This window comes from Canis lupus, chromosome 21 (genome assembly GCF_003254725.2).
Source record: "Canis lupus dingo isolate Sandy chromosome 21, ASM325472v2, whole genome shotgun sequence".
Classification (NCBI taxonomy): Eukaryota; Metazoa; Chordata; class Mammalia; order Carnivora; family Canidae; genus Canis; species Canis lupus.
Genome location: NC_064263.1, coordinates 24255339 through 24278246, shown reverse-complemented (window position 1 = coordinate 24278246; position 22908 = coordinate 24255339). Strand labels below are relative to the sequence as shown.

The 22908-nt window shown below is 38.5% G+C and overlaps 1 protein-coding gene and 1 long non-coding RNA gene across 2 annotated transcripts in view; one reads left to right on the top strand and one right to left on the bottom strand.

Moving 5' to 3' along the window:
* Positions 1-22908, top strand: part of PPME1 (protein phosphatase methylesterase 1) — an 87088-nt gene extending 64180 nt beyond the window's left edge. The window contains exons 7-14 of the mRNA XM_049098891.1: positions 286-376; positions 3953-4018; positions 7004-7127; positions 14706-14835; positions 15690-15734; positions 19646-19710; positions 20305-20372; positions 21687-22908. Of these exons, the coding sequence (XP_048954848.1) occupies positions 286-376; positions 3953-4018; positions 7004-7127; positions 14706-14835; positions 15690-15734; positions 19646-19710; positions 20305-20372; positions 21687-21705 (608 nt within the window). The 3' untranslated portion in view covers positions 21706-22908. The remainder of the gene's footprint in view (positions 1-285; positions 377-3952; positions 4019-7003; positions 7128-14705; positions 14836-15689; positions 15735-19645; positions 19711-20304; positions 20373-21686) is intronic.
* LOC125753255 (uncharacterized) lies at positions 17175-17991 on the bottom strand. The gene is made up of 2 exons (XR_007404631.1): positions 17486-17991; positions 17175-17254 (listed from the first exon to the last, which is right to left on the bottom strand). It is a non-coding gene; the product is annotated as an uncharacterized LOC125753255 (long non-coding RNA).

Genomic DNA, 22908 nt, shown 5'->3' with positions numbered 1-22908 from the left:
TTTATGGTCCAGCCTCAGAAGTCACACTTGTGTAAACTTGTGTAAATCAGCCCCTATTCAGTGTGAGAAGACTACACAAGGGAATGAATACCAAGAGGCAAAAGTCACTAGAGGCCATCTTGGAAGCTGATGTCAGTCTTACGAATTTTCTTAAGCTGCATCTTTTTTCCTCAAAACATCACTGAATTCTACTATCATTGAGGGCAGATGTACACAGTTAACCCAGTAAGTGTAAATGCTTAGAATATGTATGTGCTATAGTTAAAATATTTGTTTAACATCTAGGTACAGCCATGGATGCCCTTAATAGTATGCAGAATTTCTTACGTGGTCGTCCTAAAACCTTCAAGTCTTTAGAGAATGCCATTGAATGGAGGTAACCTACAAGTCTTTATTGTCTGTATTTTAAATGTTAGATTGTAGCTGTCCTTTATCATCAGTTCAGGCACCAAGTTCAAAGAAATAGTTCAGTTTCCAAACCTTAGCTTTATTATTATATCATGTGTGGAAACATTGAGGTAAAAAGTAGAATTTTTTTTTAATATTTTAAATGTTTCCTGCTTGGCCCAGTTATCTAAAATCCATCCTTTTTCTAATACACTATAGTACCTCCTAGAATTTTAATAATTATGGATCATCTGCTATCTAGCTATTTCCATCTCTGAGGTAAGAGTTTAGACTAAATGAGCCTCTGAGGCCTTTTCTACTTCTGATGCTTCATGGTTCTGGATTCACTTTCTGTGTTCCAGAGGAAATGGGGAAGAAACAGAAAAGATGAGCATAGGTTCCTTTTTTCATTTTTTATTTGGGTTTTGGGTAAATAAAAACCCTTTGGATAGATAGTTTTCATAAAAATCACTGACAAAATTGGCTATGGCTTCCACTTAAGTAAAGGCTGTTTTGTCATTGATTATTTTATTAATTCAATCAATTATTTGATTAAATATTAATCACTTTGTGCTAAAGGTCGAAATTTCAGAAATCAGTAAAACACTGTCCCTCCCCCAAGGAAATCAGTCTTAGGATAAAATATCTTTAGTATCCTGTCTTCCTACCTATTCTTCAAAATCAACTCTAGTTCCTTTTCCAGAACCCTTTCTCCAACTCCTCCAAACCACTCAGATCACTCCCTTGATCAAATTGCTAGAGATCTCTGTCTGTATTGTATTTGTACTGTTTACCTCTTATGTCTTCTAAACCTCCCCTAAAAAATATGCCCATGTTGTTAATATTCATGTCTGTCTTAATCCTTTTCCTGCGTCATTAGGGCGGAAGCTATTCTGTTTCTGTTGTACTTTCATATAGCACACAGCATACTGCTGGCTGCCTTAGCAGAACATACCTGTTCTTTGAATCAGAGATATCAAGTGGAAATGAAGGATCTGGTAAATATATCCTATGTAGATTTTCTAAGACAGAGAGGGTCTCATGCCAAATGTGGCTTGCCAAAATGATGTTTGTGTTTGGTGAGGTTGTTTCTATTTCCTGTTGTTCACACTACTGAGATGCATGATTCCTGTTTCTCAGAAGCACCAAAGATCTCTTCCTCTTCGGCAGCCACAGCATTTCAGAATGCAGTCGCTGCCAGTTCAGCATGTACCTCAGATACTTTGCCTTCTTCCCCAGTAACATCTAGTGAGAGTATGATTCCAAATAACTTTTTAAATTTATTCAGTAAACTCTTTTTTTTTTTTTTAGTACCTACGAGGTGTGTTAGTACCTGATTCAAGAACTGGGGGTGAATCAGGCTTAGTTTCTATCATCAGAAAACTGGGAATACAAACAAGTAAATATGCAAACACAACACAATGAAGGAAGCACAGGAGTTCCGGAAGATAGATACTTAATCCAGCATTGCAGTCATGGTGGACCTTCTCTGAAAAGAGATAGAGTCCTTATTCTAGAGGCAGACGTGGAATAAGATGAGGATTCTATTTGTTGTATGTTAAAATGTTTTGGGTACTTTGAGAGCCGTTGATTCTTAGAACCCACTTCCTGAGCCTGAGATTCAGAAAGAATACAATGAAGTATTTTATAATCTTGTTTAATACTCTGCTGGATATCTGAATCAAGTTCATGACTCATGGCTATTGTGGCTATTCCAGATGAAAAAAAAAAGATGTTGAAATACAAAGCCAACTTGTTTAATTCAGTAAGAATTTAAAGCAAAGTGAATTTCCACTTACTTCTACTTTCTTGGTCATCCTAATGAGAGGCAGTAGGTTATTGTCATAAGAAGCTTAGGCTTTGAAGTTGGACAGATAAGGATTTGCACTTTGGTTTCACCACCCTGGCTGCTCTGAGTAGAACACTAGGGGGAGAAGTAGAGAGTGTGTGTGATAATGGAAGTAGGAAATTGGTTAAGAGGCAATTGTAATAGTATAGAAGAATAATGATGGTACGCATAGATTAGAATGGTTAGAGAGGAAGTAATGTGTCATATTTGGAATGTATTTTGAAGGTAGAACTGACAGGACTTCCTTATGGGTTAGATGTCAGGAGAGAAGAGGGGGGCAGGAGGCGGCACAGCATTCATAAATGACTTCTAGGTTTTTAGCCAAAGCAATTGGATGGATGGTAAAAATAAAGAGAAGTAGATTTAGGAGCAGGTAAAGGGTCAGGGAATCAGGATTTTTGTTTGGATAAGCTCAAATGCTTATTGTACATCTAAGTGGAAGTGTTAAGTAAATATTTGTATACTTGTTTGAAGAGATTGAGCTAGAGATAAATTGGAGAATCATTATTGAATAGATAATATTTAAGAAAAAAAGATTCCTTTAAGATAACTTTGTTTTTACAATAACTTTTTTGAGAAATTTTGTTAAATAGGAGAGCAAAGAAGTAGGGTAGTATCTAGTAGTGAATGTGGAGTTGAGAATGTTTTTAAAAGCTGTTTTATATTATCCACTAGAGAAAAAAATTATAACCCATAGGATAACTATAGGAAGCAAGGTCCTCATAAGCAAGAGTAGATGGGAACCAGTGCCCAAGGTTAGTCTTGAATAGGAACAGAGGTGTATCATATATTGAATAGTCATCAAGTCAGGGTTTATAATTATAAATACTGGTATATTTGTAGATCCTGTAGATTCAGTTGGTAGTCAAAAAATGAAGTAATCATTCTGTGTCTATTTATCACTAAAATAAGAAGGTCATTATCTCAGGGGGTTGTCCGTTAAAATTTTACATGATTTTTTAAGCTAAAAATTTAGATTTAAAGAAATGTGTTTTGGTAGCCTGCTTCAGATATTGTTTCCAGTTCTCCCTGGGACATGTAGCCATTCTACTGAGCCCTTAGGCATACATAGGTAGATAACTCTGAGAGAACTAATCTGTTAAAATAGCATCTAAGCTCCTGAACTCTATATCATGGCGCAGAAGGCCCTCTAGGAGCTCGTCGTTGCCCACCTATCCCTTTCTCCTATTTACACTCCTTTTTGGTTCTCTCCTGCTTCTCCTTGTACTCTGTCCTCTGAAATCTTCATCCTACTGACTCTTCCAAAACATAGTGCCTTTGTTCACAAGGTGCTCTCTGACCATCTTCTTTTCTCTTCCACCTAACTTCTTTTCTCCTTGGTTTTAGGCAGGACATTTGGGAAGCTTTCTTTAACCTCTTCTTTCGGGATAAAGTGATTCTTTTGAATCTTGCCTTTATTAAAACAATCTGTTTGTTTTTCTTTCTCCCCACTGAGTTAGGTGCTTCTTGAGCACATAGTACCTTCCTGGTAAATGTTTGCAGAACTGAAATGGCTTGAATGTCTACTTAATTTTTACTACGTGGCTTATAGCCATAATCAGGTAGGAGGCAGTGGTAATCTCCATAGTAAGCTGTATTGGTAAACACAGCTTTATAATAGGTTTCACAGAATCTGCAGAATTATTCATTTGACCTTATGCATGCATGATAAGATGGATGCTGAATAACCTCCTCTCTCCCTTTTCACTTTTCTAGTGTTAAGAGTGGTCAGATTCGAAATTTGGAGTCAGCCCGTGTCTCAATGGTTGGCCAAGTCAAACAGTAAGTCTTATTTTTCTCCATTGGGCTGTTAGAGACTGAAACATGGTGTCTTCAGTCCCTAATAGCCTGAAACATGGTGAGGGATATACAGATTGCTTTTTGTTATATACCTGTCCTACCATCCTAACTGCCTTTATTAATTTAGATGATTTCAACAAATGAGCTCAGTTGGGCTAGTTGGATACCTTTTCTTTTCTTTTTCTTTTTATGAAGAAATCTCAAAACCTGTAGAATACAGGATTACCTTATTAATGCAACTCTGGACATTTAAAGGTGAAGAATCCCAGAGAATGGACATTAAAAATTAAGTGTCCACTTTAGTGCTGGAAGCTATGGTTTTATTCTGGTAATGGTCTCGTTCTTTCTTTTTTTTTTTTTTTTTTTTTTTAATTGGTCTCGTTCTTAAGCCAAATCTGATTGTGAGGAAGTCACAGTATAAAACTTTAGCATAGCCTGAGTGAAAGCCAGATTCTAAGGCTGAACTAAGATTATTTAGTCCAGCTAATCTTGGATAGGGTTACATGAGTCCTGAGTATTGCTATGCAGTCACAAAATAAACTTTAGATGAATTGAGAATATGTTGCCCAGCAGAATAGATGGAGAGTGCAAAAGTTGATGAAAATGATAGTGGCATTACTGAATGCCTGCTATTTGCAAGGCATTGTACCAGGTATTTTATATACATGCTCTCATTTTTAAAATCTTATATTATGGGAATTTTCAAACATACAAAAGTAGAATAATACAATGACCCCCAATGTACACATTGCCTTTTTCAACAGGTACTTACTTACTAATGGCCAGTCTTATTTCATCTGTACCTCTTTATTTTCCCCTAAGCACAAAATATTTTGAAATAAATTCCAAGATTTCAGTGTTCTCTAAACGGTCAAGACACCTTAAACACAATCACAGTACCAGTATCATACCTAAAAAATTAATAATTCCTTGATATCATCAGATGTCTATTCAGTAGTCACATTTCTGATTGTCCTACAGATAATTTTTTTAGTTCAAATCAGAATTTTATAGTTCACAGAATTACATAGTAATTGGCTGATATATCTCTTAAGTATCTTTAATTTATAGGTTCCACTTATGTATTTTTTCCTTGGAATTTATTTATTGAAGATACCTGGTTGTTTGCCCTGTAGAATTTCCTACAATCTGAATTTGCTGATTCCTGAAGGTGTAATTTAACATGTTACTTTCTTCACTATATTGTCTGTAATTTATTAGTTAGATCGAGAGATTTGATCACGTTCAGGTTTGTTTGTTGTTATTTTGGCTTTTTATTAGTTAACAAGAATAGGTATACTGCCTTTAGGAAGTATGTAATGTCTGGTTGCCCTTTTTTTTTTTTTTGAGTGTGGATAGCCATAAATGATTATTAACTGGATTCATTAATTCATGTGCACTATCTCATTTGATCTTTACAATACCTCTTTAAGATAAGTATTGTTTTAGAGGTGAGAAAATGGAAGTTCAGAAAGGTAAAGTGGCTTTCCCAGGATCACACAGCTAGTGAATGACAGCTCAGATTCAGTCTCCTGTGTATTTGACATCTGGGCCTATATTATGGACTTTTTGCTTAAATGTTCAATCTGAGTAATATCTAGCAGACACAGTGTAGTCTTTGAATAAGCTATGAGACTGCCTGCTTTTCAATGCCCAAATATTTTGAGATCTGATTTGTTGAATCAATGGTAAAGCATTTTGTGAGGAAGTTATATGGCTTGTATTCAGGTAGTTCAGCAATTTTAAAAATTTTACTTAGTATGTAAATTTAAGTATATCTTCTCTTAATATGTAAACTTATGTATATAGTGTGTGTTTTAATTGTCACCTAGATATCATGTGGAACCTTCCTGCCCTTCTTGATCTAGGTGAAATTCTCTTGAATTTCCTAATCCATAGCTGTGGAAATCCAAAGCACAAGTTGTTTCTTTGTTATACTACCTTGATCTTAGATGTGAAACTTGACACCTCAAGTCCCATAGAAAACCCCCACCTGACAAAACATTTCATGAACACACCACTTTACTGAGACTGATAGAGGAGACAAGGAAGGACAAGTTATCACTGTTAAAAATCCACCATTGAAGTTTCACTGACCCTTCAATTTATCCCAGTCTCTTTTTATCTTGCCTCTTCTCTGTCCTCTTCTCCCTTCTCTCTCCCTTTCAAGGGCAAAATAACAAATTCTTTATCATGCAGAACAGAACTTGGCACTAGCTGCTACCTAGGTTCTTGGGATTTTTACCTTTAATATTGCCAGTGTATTTTTTCCAGCAAGTTCTTTCTAAAAGGAATTATGGTATCAACTGTTCATATAGTAATATTTTCTACCTAATTATATAATAGAGATTTTTTTTTAGAGGAAAAAAACAACAGTAATTGATTGGATCAGATGTTCTAATCTCCAAGGTTCAGCTGGCTCTGGTTATTGTAATTATCAGTTTCTATCAGCTAATTGAAAGTAGGGGCATTTTACCAAGCTGTTTGAGCCTTATTCTACTGGAAGCAGGGTACAGTAGAAAAGTACTATGCTTTCAAGTTAATTAAGCCTGGATTTGCCTTCCAGCCTCATCTGCTAATGAGCAAGGTGATCCTGGACAATTTTTTTTTACTTTTCAGGGCTACTTCATAGGATTATTATGTGGATTATATAAGATAATATATATATTGTCACCATGCCGCAGGAAATGATTATTCCCTTCTGTGGGTCAGTATTGGTGCAAGAATTGGAAACCAGCCTTTGGAATATAGTCCATGACCATGACCATGACCTTCCACAGCCCTGATCTATTTCTGCACATTTTAAAATGCACATTGTTCACATCCTCCTTCTCCCAGAAGCATTGTTAAGTTTTAACTGACATTTGATTGTAAAGACTATAAGTATCAGTATCTCTGAGATAATTGTGTATAAAAGAGAGATGAGATGTGTGATGGAACTTTAAAAAAAAAAAAAAAACCATCTAGGTGTGAAGGAATTACAAGTCCAGAAGGCTCAAAATCTATAGTGGAAGGTATCATAGAGGAAGAAGAAGAAGACGAAGAAGGAAGTGAGTCTGTAAACAAGAGGAAAAAGGAAGATGACATGGAGGTGAGTGAAAACTGGTATTCTTGGAAGGATGGGGCAATGAATGGTTCAGAGTGTGTGGGGGTGCGGAAGGGGAGGTGACATGTTCTTTTTGTTCACCATTAGATATTTTAGGGGGTGAAGATCTTATCATCATAGATATTTAGGTTAACTATAAGATATAAGGCACTTGTTGATAGCTCTGACAAACTGAAACATAAACTTACAGTTATATACCCTACCCTTAAACAGACTGCTCTCTCATCAGATTCTTTCCCATGATGGTACTTCTGTTCCTATGGTTTATCTCATGAGAAAAATCTGATTTCTTACTTTCTATGCTAAACCCATCAGATATTATTCATCTTTCAAGGTGGATCTCTTTGGAGAAGTTTTCTGACCTCATTTTACATCAGTCTATCTCCAGTATAGCACTGAATCTGTATAACATAACTTAGCATTTTCTTTTTTGAAGTTGTGGCTAAGTCATAGAATTAATTTTCATAAACCACATCCTAAGATACTATGGTCTCCTGTAATCATTCCTAGAATGTAGATTCAGTGTCCTCTAATTGCACAAGAATTGTCACCCAGCAAAAATAACCTGTGTATTTTGAGCACAGGAACTAATGTTCTATATGAATTTCCCTCAGCATTAGGTTGGGGGTGGTGTGCTTCACAAGTGTTCTGTGCATACTTGTTGAACACTTGATCTGGGGATAGTAGTGGGAAAGGGTGCTTTTTTGGGGAAATGGTTAGTGAGCGTGAGCATGAGCAGCAGACTTTCTGGGATGTATTATAAACATCTTACAAATGGCAAGTAATCAACTTGTTGTACACCAGATATTCCTTGATGTTTGGAGATGCTACTAATAGCAAGGAGGAGAAGACAATTGACCCGTGAACAATACGGGGCTTATGGACACTGACACTGTGCCCTCCCCCACCCCCCACACACACTGTCAAAAATCCAACTCTAAGTTTTGGAGCACTTGGGTGGCTCAGTTGGTGTCCAACTCTTGATTTCAGCTCAGGTCATGATCTTAGGGTCAGAGATTGAGCCCTACATGGGGCCCTGTGCTGGGTGTGGAGCCTGCTTAGAATTGTTCCTCTCCTGCTCCTCTGCACACACCCCCACTCACCGTGCACACTCATACAATCTCAAAAAAAACCCCAAACCAACTATAACTTTTGACTCAAAAACTTAATTACTGGGATCCCTGGGTGGCGCAGCGGTTTGGCGCCTGCCTTTGGCCCAGGGCGTGATCCTGGAGACCCGGGATCGAATCCCATATCAGGCTCCCGATGCATGGAGCCTGCTTCTCCCTCTGCCTGTGTCTCTGCCTCTCTCTCTCTCTCTCTGTGACTATCATAAGTAAATAAATAAAAATTAAAAAAAAAAAAACTTAATTACTAATAGCCTACTGTTGGCCAGAAGCCTTACCAATAATATAATTAGTTGATTAATATATAATTTGTATATTTATATGTATTAAATACTGTATTCTTATAATAAAGTAGCTAGACAAAAGGAAATATTCTTAAGAAAATCACAAGGAAGAGAAAATACATTTATAGTACTGTTTCCAAATTCATGTGTGAATGGACCTGCACAGTCCAAACCTATATTGTTTAAGCATCAACTGTACATTTTTTTAAACAGAATTTTTAATTTTTTTTTTAATTTTTATTTATTTATGATAGTCACAGAGAGAGAGAGAGAGAGGCGCAGAGACATAGGCAGAGGGAGAAGCAGGCTCCATGCACCGGGAGCCTGATGTGGGATTCGATCCCGGGTCTCCAGGATCGCGCCCTGGGCCAAAGGCAGGCGCCAAACCGCTGCGCCACCCAGGGATCCCCAGAATTTTTAATTTAATGAAGATCTTTTTGTCGTCCTTAAGATCAATAAGTAATTCTGTGTACCTCTTAGAAATTTATAAAAATATAAACAGTGCATGATTAATTTGCCCTCCGTACATTCTGTGAGGTGAGATCTTTTCTCCCATGTTAACAGTGTAGAAACTGAGACTCTGAGATGAAGAGACTTGCCCAAGGTAATGAAATAATATTTAGTAGATCTAAGATTCTGATACAAACTGTCAATTACTTTTTTGCCTTTTATGTACTGGGAGCTATACTAAGTATATCATATTTATCATCCCTAGTTCTCATTTTAGCTCTTCACTGTAGATGCAGTTACAACTCAGGTACAGTTACTTGCCTACAGACACCTATAATGTTGGTGCTGAAACACACCCAGATCCTCTGGTTTTTAATTTCTGCTTATTTTTTCCTTGTAATTTTTTTTTATAAGCCCAGTTATATGGAGTTAGTCAACTCCAGCAGTTTTGTTAGGAGGGCAGACTGAAACACATCAGGCAATAGGGAGTACAACTGAAACAGTCTACCTTTGAGGAAGGGCGCAAACCCCAAACAACACAAACAACTTCTTGCAACTGGTAAATAAATAGATCCTGGAGATCCAATGTACAGCATAATAATTACAGGCAACAATATTATAAACTTCAAAGTTACTAAGAGACTAGTTCTTAATTGTTCCTAGGACAAAAAGAAACTGTAATTATGTGACATAATAGAGGTATTAGCTATCGCTATGGTGTTGTATATTGTAATGTCTAAATGTATCAAATCAACACATTGTACACCTTAAACCTACACAATGTTATAAGTTAATTATATCTCAATAAAGAAAAAGTAAAATTATGGAGAAAATATTAATAATGCAAATTAAACTTAGCAACTACAACAACAAAGTCACAACTTCTAAAGCATGGTAGCCAGGGGCCATTTAGAGCCCATTAGCCCTTAGAGACATCTCTGTTATAATATAATATAAAAAGTTTGAAATGATCCTGATACATATGTAAGAGTTCTGTTGCATTCATTTTGCTGTGTAAAAGAAGACAAGATATATATTGGCAGTGGGGAGTGATATTTAATACAAAATGATTAAAATATAGAAGAGAAAAGGGAAACTTTAACCTTTGGTCATTTATTCTTTAAAGGAATAAACTTCAGTTGTCTAGGAGGTATTCCTTTATGCATCAGTCTCTCTTTTTAAACTGCTTTATTGAAAGGTAACTCACCCAAAGTATACAATTCAGTGGTTGCTAGTAATCACAGAGTTGTTCAACCATCACAATGATCTAATTTTGGAACATTTTCATCACTTTTTTAAAAAAAAGTCATACCTGTGTGCAATCATTTCCTCTTTCTCCCCAACATTCCCAGCCCTAAGCATCCACACTAATCCACCTTATGTCTCTATAGATTTGCCTCATCTGGACATTTCATATAAATGGAATCATAAATACATAGTCTTGTGACTGGCTTCTTTTACCTTAGCATAATATTTTCAAGGTTCATCTATGTTGTAGCATGTATCAGCATTTCATTCCTATTTATGGCTAATATTCCTTTGTATAGGTAAACCACATTTTTTATCCAAACTCATCAGTTAGTGGACATTTAGATTGTTTTCACTTTTTTGTCTGTTTTGAATAATGCTGGTATGAACATTTGTGTACAAATTTTTATGTTGGCATAGGTTTTTATTTTTCTTGGGTATACACCTACAAGTGGAATTGCTGGATGCTAATTCTGTGTTTAATCATTTGAGGAATAGCCAAACTATTTTCCAAAGGGCTGACAGCACTTTATATTCCTACCACCAGTGTCTGAGTGTTCTAGTTTTTCTACATCTTTGTCAGCACTTATAATATTGTCTTTCTTTTTGATTATAGCCATCCTAATGGATATGAAGTGGTATCTCATTGTGGTTTTACATTTTCCTGATGACTATTGATATTAAGCATCTTTTCATGGACTTACTGGCCATTTCTTCTCTTGAGAAATGTACACTCAGATCCTTTGCCCATTTTTCAATGGGGTATTTTGTCTTTTTATTATTGAATTTTAAGAGTTCTTTATATATTCTAGATACAAGTCCCTGATTTGCAGATATTTTCTCCTGTTATGGAGGTTGTCTTTTCTTTTTCTTGATGGTGTTCTTGAAGTGCAAACGTTTGATTTTGATGAAATTCATTTTATCTAGTTATCATTTTGTTGTGTCATATCTAAGAAGGTTTTGCCTACCAAGGTCACAAAACTTTATGTGTATGTTTTCTCCTAAGAGTTTTCTAGTTTTAGCTCTTATATTTAAGTCTGTGATCCATTTTGAGTTAATTTTTATGTATAGTACAAGGGTAGGAGGTGTAACTTCATTCTTTTGCATGTGGATGTTCAGCTGTTCCAGGACCATTTGTTGGTAATACCCTTCTTTCCCATTTAATTGTCTTGCATTCTTTGTTGGAAATCAAATGCCAGAGTTTATCTCTGGACTCTCAGTTCTGTTCCATTGATAATATATGTCTATCTTTATGTAAGTTCCACTGTCTTCATTATTGTAGCTTCATAGTAAGTTTTGAAATCAGGAAGTGTAAGTCTTCCAGCTTTGTCTTCTTTTTTAAGATTATTGAAATCCCATATTCTTAAGATTTTGGTTTTTTTATTACTTATTATATGCCAGACCATGTTCCTATTGTTTTACGTACATGAATATCTTAGTTCATCCTTACAACAATCCTTTGAGATTTTCTGTTGCCCTCTTTATAACTAAGAAAACAGACTTGAAGTTAGGTAACTTTCCCAAGGGTCTCATAGTTTATTAGTTGATGATGGAGCTGGGATTTGCATGAAGTCAAGTCTGACTGACACAAGCCTATCTTTTTAAATGCCTTTCAAGTGAGGTGTTGGGAAATAACACAATCCTGTGGTTGATGCCCTTGTGTGGAAAACCACATCCTGCCCAGGTGAACATCCCAGGATGATTGGTAGCCAGCCTTCTGCTTCTCCTCTCCAACAGTTAGATCTCATTACCTCGATCTTTGGTGGGTTTTTTCCTTTTCTTTCTTTAGTTTTAAGTTTTCATTTAAATTCCAGTTAGTTAACATAGAGTGGAGTGTAATATTAGTTTCATGGGGTAGAATTTAGTGATTCATCACTTATATACAGTACCCTGTGTTCATCATAAGTGCCCTCCTCAGTATCTATCACCCATTTAACCCATCTGTCCACCTACCTCCCCTCAAGCAACTCTCAGTTTGTTCTCTATAAGTTAAGAGTCTGTTTTCTGGTTTGCCTCTCTCTTTTTACCCCTATGTTCATCTGTTTTGTTTCTTACATTGATCTGTTTTACCATTTGCAGGAGGAGGCATCTAAACTAAATTAACTTTATGTTATGATCCAGCTGTCCAGAGAAAGGATATATTATTATAACCCTAAATATAGGAGCAATTCTAATTCTATCCAGAATTTTTTCTTTGTTTTTACATTTTTAGGACTTGAGATGAGCTCCTCTTTTTTTTTAATTTGTTTTTATAATAGTACTATCCTTGAAAGTTCCCTTACCTTAAATTTGTCATTTGCATATAGAGTACATTGTGCATTTAGGAGGGTCTTGCTGTCTCTGACTGTGGAATTTGTTAGAAGTGGTTCATAAATGGGAAGTGTTGCACATGCATTGTTTAGTGAGAACTGGAAGACACAGTGATCTTTTTTTTTTTAATTTTGGTAAAAAACACATAAAATTTACCACCTTACTCATTTTTAATTATATAGTTCGATAGTGTTCACATTGTTGTGCAACAGAACTCCAGAGCTTTTTCATTTCAATCTGAAACTCTGTACTCATTAAACAACAATTTCTGTTTCCTCCCATACCTACCATTTTACTTTATATGAATTCCACTACATTAGATACCTCATAGAAGTAGAATCAGTGTTTGTCTTTTTGTGATTGGCTTATTTCAGTTGATACAATGTCCTCAAATTTCCTCTATGTTGTAGCATGGGACAAATTTCCTTCTTTAAGTCTAAATATCTATATAACACATTTTGTTTATCCATTCATCCATCAGTAGATACTGGGATTGCTTACACCTCTTGACTGTTGTGAATAATGCTGCTATGAACATGGGTCTACAAATATCTCTTCAAAACCCTGCTTTCACTTCTGGCTGTATACCCAGAAGTAAAATTGCTGGATCATATGATAGTTTTATTTTTAATTTTTGAGTAACTGCCATGCTTCATAGTGGTTGTACTATTGTATAATCCCACCAGTAGTGCCCTACGTGTTCCAATTTCTCCACATCTTTGCCAACACTTGTTATTTTATCTTTTTTGTTATAGCCATCCTAATGGGTACAAAGTGATATCTCATTGTGGTTTTGATATCCATTTCCCTTATGATTAATGGTGTTGAGTATCTTTGCATGTACTTATTGGGCATTTGTATATCTTCTTTGGAGAAATGTCTATTCAAGTCTTTTACTCATTTTTTAATCAGGTTATTTGATATTTTATTATTGAGTTATAGGAGCTCTTTATATATTCTGAATATTAAACCCTTATCAAATAACATGATTTGCAGATATTTTTTACCATTCCATACAATGCCTTTTCACTGTTGATTGTGTTCTTTTTTAAGTTTGATGTAGTCCATTTGTCTATTTTTGCTTTTGTTGCCTTTGCAACAAAAAGATGTCTCATAACCAAGAAATCATTGTCAAATTCAATTTCCCAAAAAGCTATATGAAGCTTTCCTCTATGTTTTCTTCTAGAAGTTTTATAGTTTTAGGTATTACATTTAGGTCTTTAACCCATTTTCATGCATTTGGCCAATAGTCAGAGTAATCAAGAAATTATATCCAGAGGTGCCTGGTGGCTCAGCCAGGTAAGCATCTGACTTGTGACTTCAGTTCAGGTTATAATTTCAGGGTCGTGAGGTTGAGCGTTGAGTGGGGCTCCACACTCAGTGGAGAGTCAGCTTGGGCTTCTCTCTTTCTCCTTCTCCCTCTGCCCTTCCTCCCACTCACACTCGCATTTTCAGTGATACAGAAAAGTATAGAGAATCATTTATTTGTTCAGCTTGTATTTGATGAGTGCATATATTCTGGCTTTTCTAGTATATATCAGGATTTAACATATATTTTATAACATTTGTGTCAGGTTTCCTTTTTCAGATTACTATTGCAGGAATATGATATCATTATCATAAATCAAAATACAAGAAAAAATGCTCTACTGACAAATCAACATATTCTCAGTTTTTCCTTCCAGTTCTTTCCCTATGTGCACCACATTTTTCTGGTAGTCACTTAGATGACATGTTATACTCTGCTTCTTTCTCTTAAAATTATATCATAAGCATTTTTTTTCATACTGTGCTGTGATTTTTGTGATTATCCTTTTGATGGATATGTTCTTTTTTGTCAAATGGATAGAAGAGAAGCATAGTCTTGGCTCTACCATTATTAGCTTTGTGATCTTAAAGTTTCCTAAGTTCACTGATATTAATAGAAGCAAAAAGTAAACTTCTAGTTATCTAAACATGGAAATTATAACAACCTATATCACAAGGCTATTATAATGATTAAGTGTATATGAAAATATCTGGGACATAGTAGGCACTTTAATAAGTGCTAGTTTCTTTCCCTTTCCTTTCTCAGGGACCTAGTTTTTATCCTCTTCCTCCAGGGCTTGCCCTCAGAGACTCAGAACTTGCTTTTATTCCTCCAGACCAAGAAGGACCATCCGTACACTTGGAGAATTGAACTGGCAAAAACAGAAAAATACTGGGATGGCTGGTTCCGAGGCTTATCCAATCTCTTTCTTAGTTGTCCTATTCCTAAATTGCTGCTCTTGGCTGGTAAGTGTGTATTAGCTCAGGCTACCATAACAAAATATTATAGATTGGGTGCTTAAACAAGAAATTTATTTTCTCACAGTTCCAGAGGCTGGAAGTCTAAGATCAGGGTATCAGCACAGTCAAGTTCTGGTGGGAGTTTTCTTATGGCTTGCAAACAACCGCCTTCTCACTGTGTCCTTACATGGCAGAAGAGTGAGAGCAAACTCTCTAGTGTTTATTCTTAAAAGGACATTAATCCTGTCTTATGAGGGCCATTACCCATATGACCTCATTTAATTTTAATTCCTTCCTTATTTAATCTTAATTATTTCCATATCTCCAAATGTGGTCACATTGTGGATTGGGGCTTCAACATAGAATTGGGAGTGGAGGGGCAGATAAATTCAGTCCATAGCAGTGTAGGTATATCATCATCTGAGTATATCCTTGTTAAAACTACATACCACATGGGTAGTGGCTTCCAAAGTAAAGTACCATCCTCATTTGTCCTCTTCTCTCCACACCAAATCCCTAAAACCTAACTAATAAGCACAAGCATCCATCTGGGATAGCCTAATTCTGGCCTGCCTTCAATCCTTAGTTAAGCGCAAGTCCACCCAGAGTGGTGTGAAGATATTCTGAGTATAATGGAAATTTTAAAAAGTAAAACTCTGTTTTCAGAAACCAGTTTAAATGAGCAAAAAGATTACAGGGGAACTTCATTCTGGAAATCTTCATGTGATGAGGATATACCCTTAAGGAGTTAGGATTGTTATTAACATGAATTAAAAATGTCATCATGTTTACAACTCTGTAACAATTTTCACACAACCTTTTTTAGTAAGCTACTTCCGGATTCTCCTATTTTGTTCTAGGTGTTGATAGATTGGATAAGGATCTGACTATTGGCCAAATGCAAGGTAAGTAATCAAGAAATTATATCCAGAGGTGCCTGGGTGGCTCAGCCAGGTAAGCATCTGACTTGTGACTTCAGTTAAGGTTATAATTTCAGGGTCGTGAGGTTGAGCGTCGAGTGGGGCTCCACACTCAGTGGAGAGTCAGCTTGGGCTTCTCTCTTTCTCCCTCTCCCTCTGCCCTTCCTCCCACTCACACTCGCATGCACAGCTCTCTTTTAAATAAATAAATAAATCTTAGAAAAGACGTCATGTCCCTAGGTCCTTCTCTGAAGGCAGAGTTATGTGGAAATTAATGTTTTGCGATGGGGAAGTATAATGGAAAGAGCATGAGCTTTAGAGTTAAGCCCAAATTTTACATCAACATCCACTCCTGAACCAAACATTTCCCTTTTCTGAGCTTCAATATTTTCTTATATCTAAAAATGGGACTTAACTACCATCTACATCTCAGAGTTTATAAGGATAAAAATGAAGCAATGTCTTTGCAGAGTATATTATAAACCATTAAGTACCCTATAAATACATAATATTGTGAAGGAGATATTCTGAATACTGATCAGTATTTTTATCATTGTTGGAATTCTTAGGAAAGGGAAAGGTCCAGGATAATTGGGATGCAAAAAGGTGTAAACTATGTTTAGAAGACAGCATGGTGAGGTAGCGAAAGTAAAGACTTTGAGATTGGAAGAACTGACTTTGAGTACTACTTCTTTCATACTCATTTTATAACCCCAAGCAAGTTACTTGACTTGCCATAGCTTTAGTTTTCTCAGTCTATAAAATGAGAAAGTTTATGGGATCATGAGATATAATGAGCAGAAAAGTGACATGCTGTACTCAGGTCCAGGTGCATCAGCCAGATGGAAGTGGAGGCTGTGGGACCAATTTTGTGGACGCTCTTGCTTTGGTGTGGATGAATGGCTTGGTAAGGTGAAATCAATAGGGATTGGTATCTTTTCGGTTATGGGAAAAAGAGATGCTAACTCCAAGGCCAAAGTTTCAGGCTTAAGCAGATTTTGTTCTTGACCTTCCTTTTTTTTCTACTTACTCTCTCTGGAAAATCTCCTGTCTTTTATTTACACCCTGATAACTCCCAATGCTAAAGGTCCAACTCATCCTCTCTCTTGAGCTCCAGATCTGGCCCATGTATCAAATCTATTTGTATCAAACATTTATCAAACATTTACCAGATCTGGCCATGTATCAAACATTTCTACCTGGATGTTTATGGTCTCAAACTGTTCTTTTAGCTGTCTTCAAGCTTTCAACAGACAAGGGGGCTGTATTCCCTCACAATAGTTATTCAGAGGCTCCTGAATGATTTATCATATTCTGGACCCAGGGACTCCTACCCTACCCTTCCTCCAACTACATAGTATCCTGAAGCCTGGAGCAAGATCATGGTCTTGGACTATGTGAGTTTTATGGCACTGATGTTAGTAATTCTTTTTTTTTTTTTTTTTTTTTTTGATGTTGGTAATTCTGAGTTTAGACATCTTTACTTAAATTCAGTTCAAGCAAACCTTTCCTTTTTTTTTTTTTTTTTTTTTTTTTTTTTTTTTTTTTTTAAATTTTTATTTATTTATGATAGTCACACAGAGAGAGAGAGAGGCAGAGACACAGGCAGAGGGAGAAGCAGGCTCCATGCACCGGGAGCCCGACGTGGGATTCGATCCCGGGTCTCCAGGATCGCGCCCTGGGCCAAAGGCAGGCGCCAAACCGCTGCGCCACCCAGGGATCCCCCACAAGCAAACCTTTCCTAAGCAGTCTTTCTGTGTAAGACCCATGCTTAATGCTGGACAGACAGAATCAAATATGGCCCCTGAGACTTATCTGAAAGCAGTTGATCTGGATGGACTACAATAGCATTTGAAACCATTTTTGATCACCAGCCTTGGAATCAAACAGTCCTGGCTTTGAGTCACTTACTAGTGTTATGGCCTCAGTGAATTGCCAACTTCTTTAATCCTGAGTTTTTTCATCTATAAAATAGAAATAATACTGTATCTCAATTCATTTGTATGGTGTTTGATGAGAAAATGTGTGTAAAGTAAGAGTCTGACAAATGATGGCTTCATTATATCCAGGAAGTATTCATGATTTCTCATTAGATGCCCTGCTATTTCCCCAGTAAGGATTATGCCAAGACTAGCTTCTCTTTCAGAGCATCCCATGACTATAAAAAGTAAATGGCTGGAGAGAGGGACATCCCCTAAGACAAAGGGAAATGGCCAAATTGGCATAGATTTCAAACCAAGTCCTTCCCAGGACTGTGTTTAGACCTGCGAAATTAGTTATGGATTCCTAGAAACCTAGCACTCATTCATGATGCAACCTAGGTAAATAATTTAGGTTGTCTGAACCTAAGGATTTTTATCTATAAGATGAGAGGGAAGAGTTTGACAATATGCCCACTTTATAGAATAATTGTGAGGATTACCTGTGATTATTTTATGTGTACCAGACAGAGTGTTGTTAGTATCTGTGAGTTCCCTCTGATTCTTTATTCCCATTCTTCCAAAGAGGAACAAAAAATGCATCCCTAGACATCAAGCCCAGGGTGGTATTGTAAGTGTTATCAGGTCATTCACTCAGTTACTCATTCAGGACTTATTAAGCACTTACTCAGTGTCTAGCCCTGTGTTGGACCCTGTAGGAATATTGAACAAGTAATGATATTAGGCTCTATTCTTGCAAAAATGACATACTCCTAAGGAGGCAAGCACCAGTGGCATATAAAATATAAGCTTACAAAACAAGCAGGGCACAACTTTCTTTGTGTTTGAATCCAAATGTGTTAGCAGTTGTATATTAGATACAAGACAGAGGGGATGAGGCTGACTAGGCTGGAGCACCCAGGGACAGACTACTGAAAGAGGAAGGGCATAAGCTGGGCCTTACTGATTGGAATGGTCTTACTTCCTCTACTAATTAAATAAGCAGCCTTGGGCAAATCACTTCACTAACCATGGTATTAGTTTCATCATCTCAGAAAAGAATTTGGTATTTGTCCTGTTTAAGTTTATAAAAATTGGATAGAAGAGTATTTTGAACAAATTTTAAAGCACTGTAATTGGGTTAGGAATCCTGGGATGTGATGACCAGGATTTCCAGAGCATGCTGCCTTATTTTGTAAATGGAGCCATTTAGGCTCTGAGAGTGTACTCGCTGTACTTAGAGGAGCTGTGGCTTCCATATCCTTTAGTCTCTTTAGGGATCTTGCTTTATCTGTCATCTCTGTTCACTCTTAATAGCTATCACATTAATGGTGAGCTTACGGTGTTCTACAAGGCAATGTGAGAAAGTGGTTAGTACAGTCTGGCATATAGTTAAGCACTCAAACAGTAACTTATTGTAATAATAAATTTCAAAATCCTTGACATACCCTGCTTTCCTCTCCATCCCCATTATTAACTCTCATGAGCTCCATGCCAAGCTTTTTATTTCCAGGAACAAGTATCATTTCATCCTTCTTTCCTTTGTGTAGGCTGTTTTTTTTTTTCTGTCTCGGAAGACTTCCTATTTGATTATGAAGCCTCTCTTTCTGTGTTCTTCCATGTGCTCGGTTTTATCATAGGAACTACGTGCTACATTAGAATGTTGTCTTTTATGTTTCCCTACTAGACTGTAAATCTCCTGAAAGCAGGAACTGTTTCTTCCTATGTATCTGGCCCAAAGTAAATGCATGCTAAATAGTTGCCAAAGGTATAAATGAAGGGAAAATCATTTACCCAGGATTATAGGTGCAAGTATTACCATCCTTCTCAAACCTTGGTAATTGGGTCCAGACTACTGGGGAGGGGAATAGATAGATAGGAAGGTCCTGGACTCCTGGAGTGGCCTTTGAGACCACAGAGGTTGTAAGGAGAGGACCAAATAGGCCTTGAGGTCACCTGGATTTGTTTCCTCTCCAGGAAAGTTCCAGATGCAGGTCCTACCCCAGTGTGGCCACGCAGTCCATGAGGATGCCCCAGACAAGGTGAGTCTGGTGCTCTGTGACTGTAAAAAGACAGCTATGAAAGTAACCGTGGCTCTCACAGAAAATAGTACAAACCTCTGAATCAGGCTATACAAATATAACTCCACCATCTCCCCAGACCTCTCCCTAGCAGTTGCTTATGGTGTTGGCTTTCCGTGTATGGGCTGAGGAGGTACTCGCACCCTGCAGTTTCATCCCAGGGCCCTCTGGTTAAGATCTTCAGCTCTACTTCTCTCCTTCCCCCAAAAGTCAGATGGAAGAAGGGAAAATTGGGATAAAAACTGCTCCCTAAACTACAGTCACAGTTGGAAGTTAATATGCATTCCTTCTATAGAATAAGGTACGTTGTAACTCTCAGGGGATAAATAAGCCTTCACATCATTCCTCTTGACTTCTCTGGAGCTATCCTTGGAAAGATGGTAGAGAAGAGTCTCATAGCCCTGCCAGGACTCAGATCCTTTAGATTTCAAATTCCCCAGACCTGTAAGATCCATGAATCCACTAAAGAGCATAACCTTCCAGTAGAAGCCCACAGGACCTCCAAACTGATCCCCTTTGCTAATATATAGCCTGAAATATCTCTCCCTTTTCCAGGTAGCTGAAGCTGTTGCCACTTTCCTGATCCGGCATAGGTTTGCAGAGCCCATCGGTGGATTCCAGTGGTAAGGAAGTAACAAAGGTTTAAGGAGCCCAGCAGTGCTGGCCCACTCCAACAAAAGATATTGACAATGTTGTAAATATTTCTGCCTTACCCCTGCCTCTTTGGGTTACCATGTCTTTCTTCTTCCTCCTCAACACAGCCCAGACTGTGTTTCTACAGACCCATGGTTGATAGTTTCTGTGTGCTTTGGTCTAGTGGGTTGCTGCTGAGCTGAGATTAAATTGTGCCTAGCCCCCACCTCACCCCACTTCTTAAGAAATCCCCCCACTTCTTGAGGTGCCTCCTTCTCTGAGGCAGCTGGGATGGGAATCAGTCTTTTTCCAGACTCTTAGAGAAGTTCTGTATGCCTTCCCCTGCTCTGCTGCTGAGGGATGCTAGAAGACCATGGAGACTGTAGAGATCCAGAGCAACGTTTTCAGCCTCCACACTATTGACATTTGGGGGCCTGTCCTGCGTAGTGTAGGACGTTTGACAGCATCCCTAGCCTCTATGCACTGGAAACTGGTAGCACTCCCACATGCACAAAGTTGTGATGAGCAAAAATGACTTTAGATTTTTCCAAATGTCTCAAGGGAGACAAAATCACTCACAGTTGAGAAACACTGGTTTGAGTGGGGAAAGGATGCCTCTCATCCTTGGAAGCTTTCCATCTGATTAGGGAGACATAGTTGGACTCTTTGTTAAGGGAGAGGAGAAAGAGAGGCATGATTACCCAAACCAAACAGTTCTGGCCCCACCTTAGGGAGCTCTCCTAGTCTGTGCTGCTATATGCCCCTGATCCCCAGAGAGCCCACAAGCGTGATGAGTCATACCTGCCAGTTGGAAAGTCTCCTGATTTTGGTGAGGGTCCAGGGGAACTAGTCCCTACCCTCAGGAATTTTGAAGAAGAAACGTTGAAGAAAAATCACTTCTGCATTAGAGAATTCTGAATGCCAGGACCTGGTAGATGAGGGTGACAAGGCAGCATAGACGTTAGAAATGATGATAGGAGCCTGACACGGTGAGCCACACAAGTGACTCCCTTATGCCGAACCACCCCTCAAGCAACTAACCATTGACGGATACCAGGAATTAAAAGTAAAGACTTTGTTTCTCTTGATAATAGTGTTTGGACCCCTGGACCATTTGGTCACATTGCCAGTTCACAAAGAGCAGAGCGTATGTCTAGATCTAGATGGGGCTGTGGGGAGGTGGGACAGATCCTCAAGGGCCTTGGTGGTCATGAGGGCCCCAGGCTTCCAGGAGGAGAAGAGGTGAGCAGGGGAAAACTAGTAATGGTCTCATTTGTTTTCCCTTCTCTTTCCACTCTTTGCAGTGTGTTTCCTGGCTGTTAGTAACCTGCTATCCGTCCCTCCCCCAACATTGAGCTCTGTTGTAAATACATCGCACCAGAGGCCACTGTGATGCCGCTGTCTCCTCCTCACCATCCCGCCCGACCATGTGACACCGGCTCCCTATAGACGGGCTTCCCCAGATGTACAAACCCTTTTGTGTATTCCTGCTAAAAGCATTGTTTTCCAGGGCCTTCGACCAACCTCGGCTTCCTTAGTCCAAGGCTCCCCAGCTCCTACCCCTTCGCTGTGCAGGGGTAGCCCCTGCCTGTTATCCCTGCGTTGCCTAGGGTGAAGCCTCCATCAGAACTGTGACCCTGGGCCCCTATTTCTGGTATTTGGCAATGCACCTGGGTCCAAATGTCTCTCCAGGCTCAGGGACCTCCATTCCTTGAGATTGTTCTTGGCATGGTCCTGCCCTACCTCATGGGATGGATCATGCAAAGGGTGGTCCTTATTTTCCCCTTTCAAATAAAATACTAGTCAGGTACCTTTTTAATCCCAATCTTACTCTTCTAGCGTTGGAAGACTCAGAGAGGCCAGGATCCCATCCTTAGGAATAGGGAGGGGTGGTGGATAGCATCACAAGAAACCAACCTGAAAATCAGGTCCAGTCAGTCCAAGCACATGGCCTCCCATCTGGGGAGAGCCCACTGTCCCTCTCCCACATGTCTGGGCACCTGCCCTGGGCTGAGGCCAGGCTGCTCCAGGGGCCTCTTGAGCCCTCACCTGCCACAGAGCAACCCAGGTTAAATACAGCCCGTGCACAAAGCCATAGGCTAAAGCCTGTGGAGTTGTTTTTACGAATCAAATTTAACCATTTCATACTTGGTCCCTGAGGTGTGCAGAGTGCCCACTTGCCTCTTCTAGACTCACAGCTTATCTTCGCCATTTGTGGTTTCCATGTCACTCTTCGTAGAAACAGGACAGCCCAGTATCCTCAATCTTTGCCCTCTTCCAGCTGCCTCATCACAGCACTGCGGCCTCCCCCTGCTGCCCAGGCACGCCATTTCCAAGGGCAGGAAGGGGCAGTGTCCTGCAGCCCATCTTTTCTGTGACTGTCTTAGGTGATGCGTGGCCCCCTCCACCTTTCCACCCAACAACTTCCTATCCCTGTCCTGCTGCACGGTCCAGAGTCTGGGACCTACTTTGTTTCTTTGTTATTTATGACCTTGTTTAAAGAAAATAAATATCTCCCAACCTTTA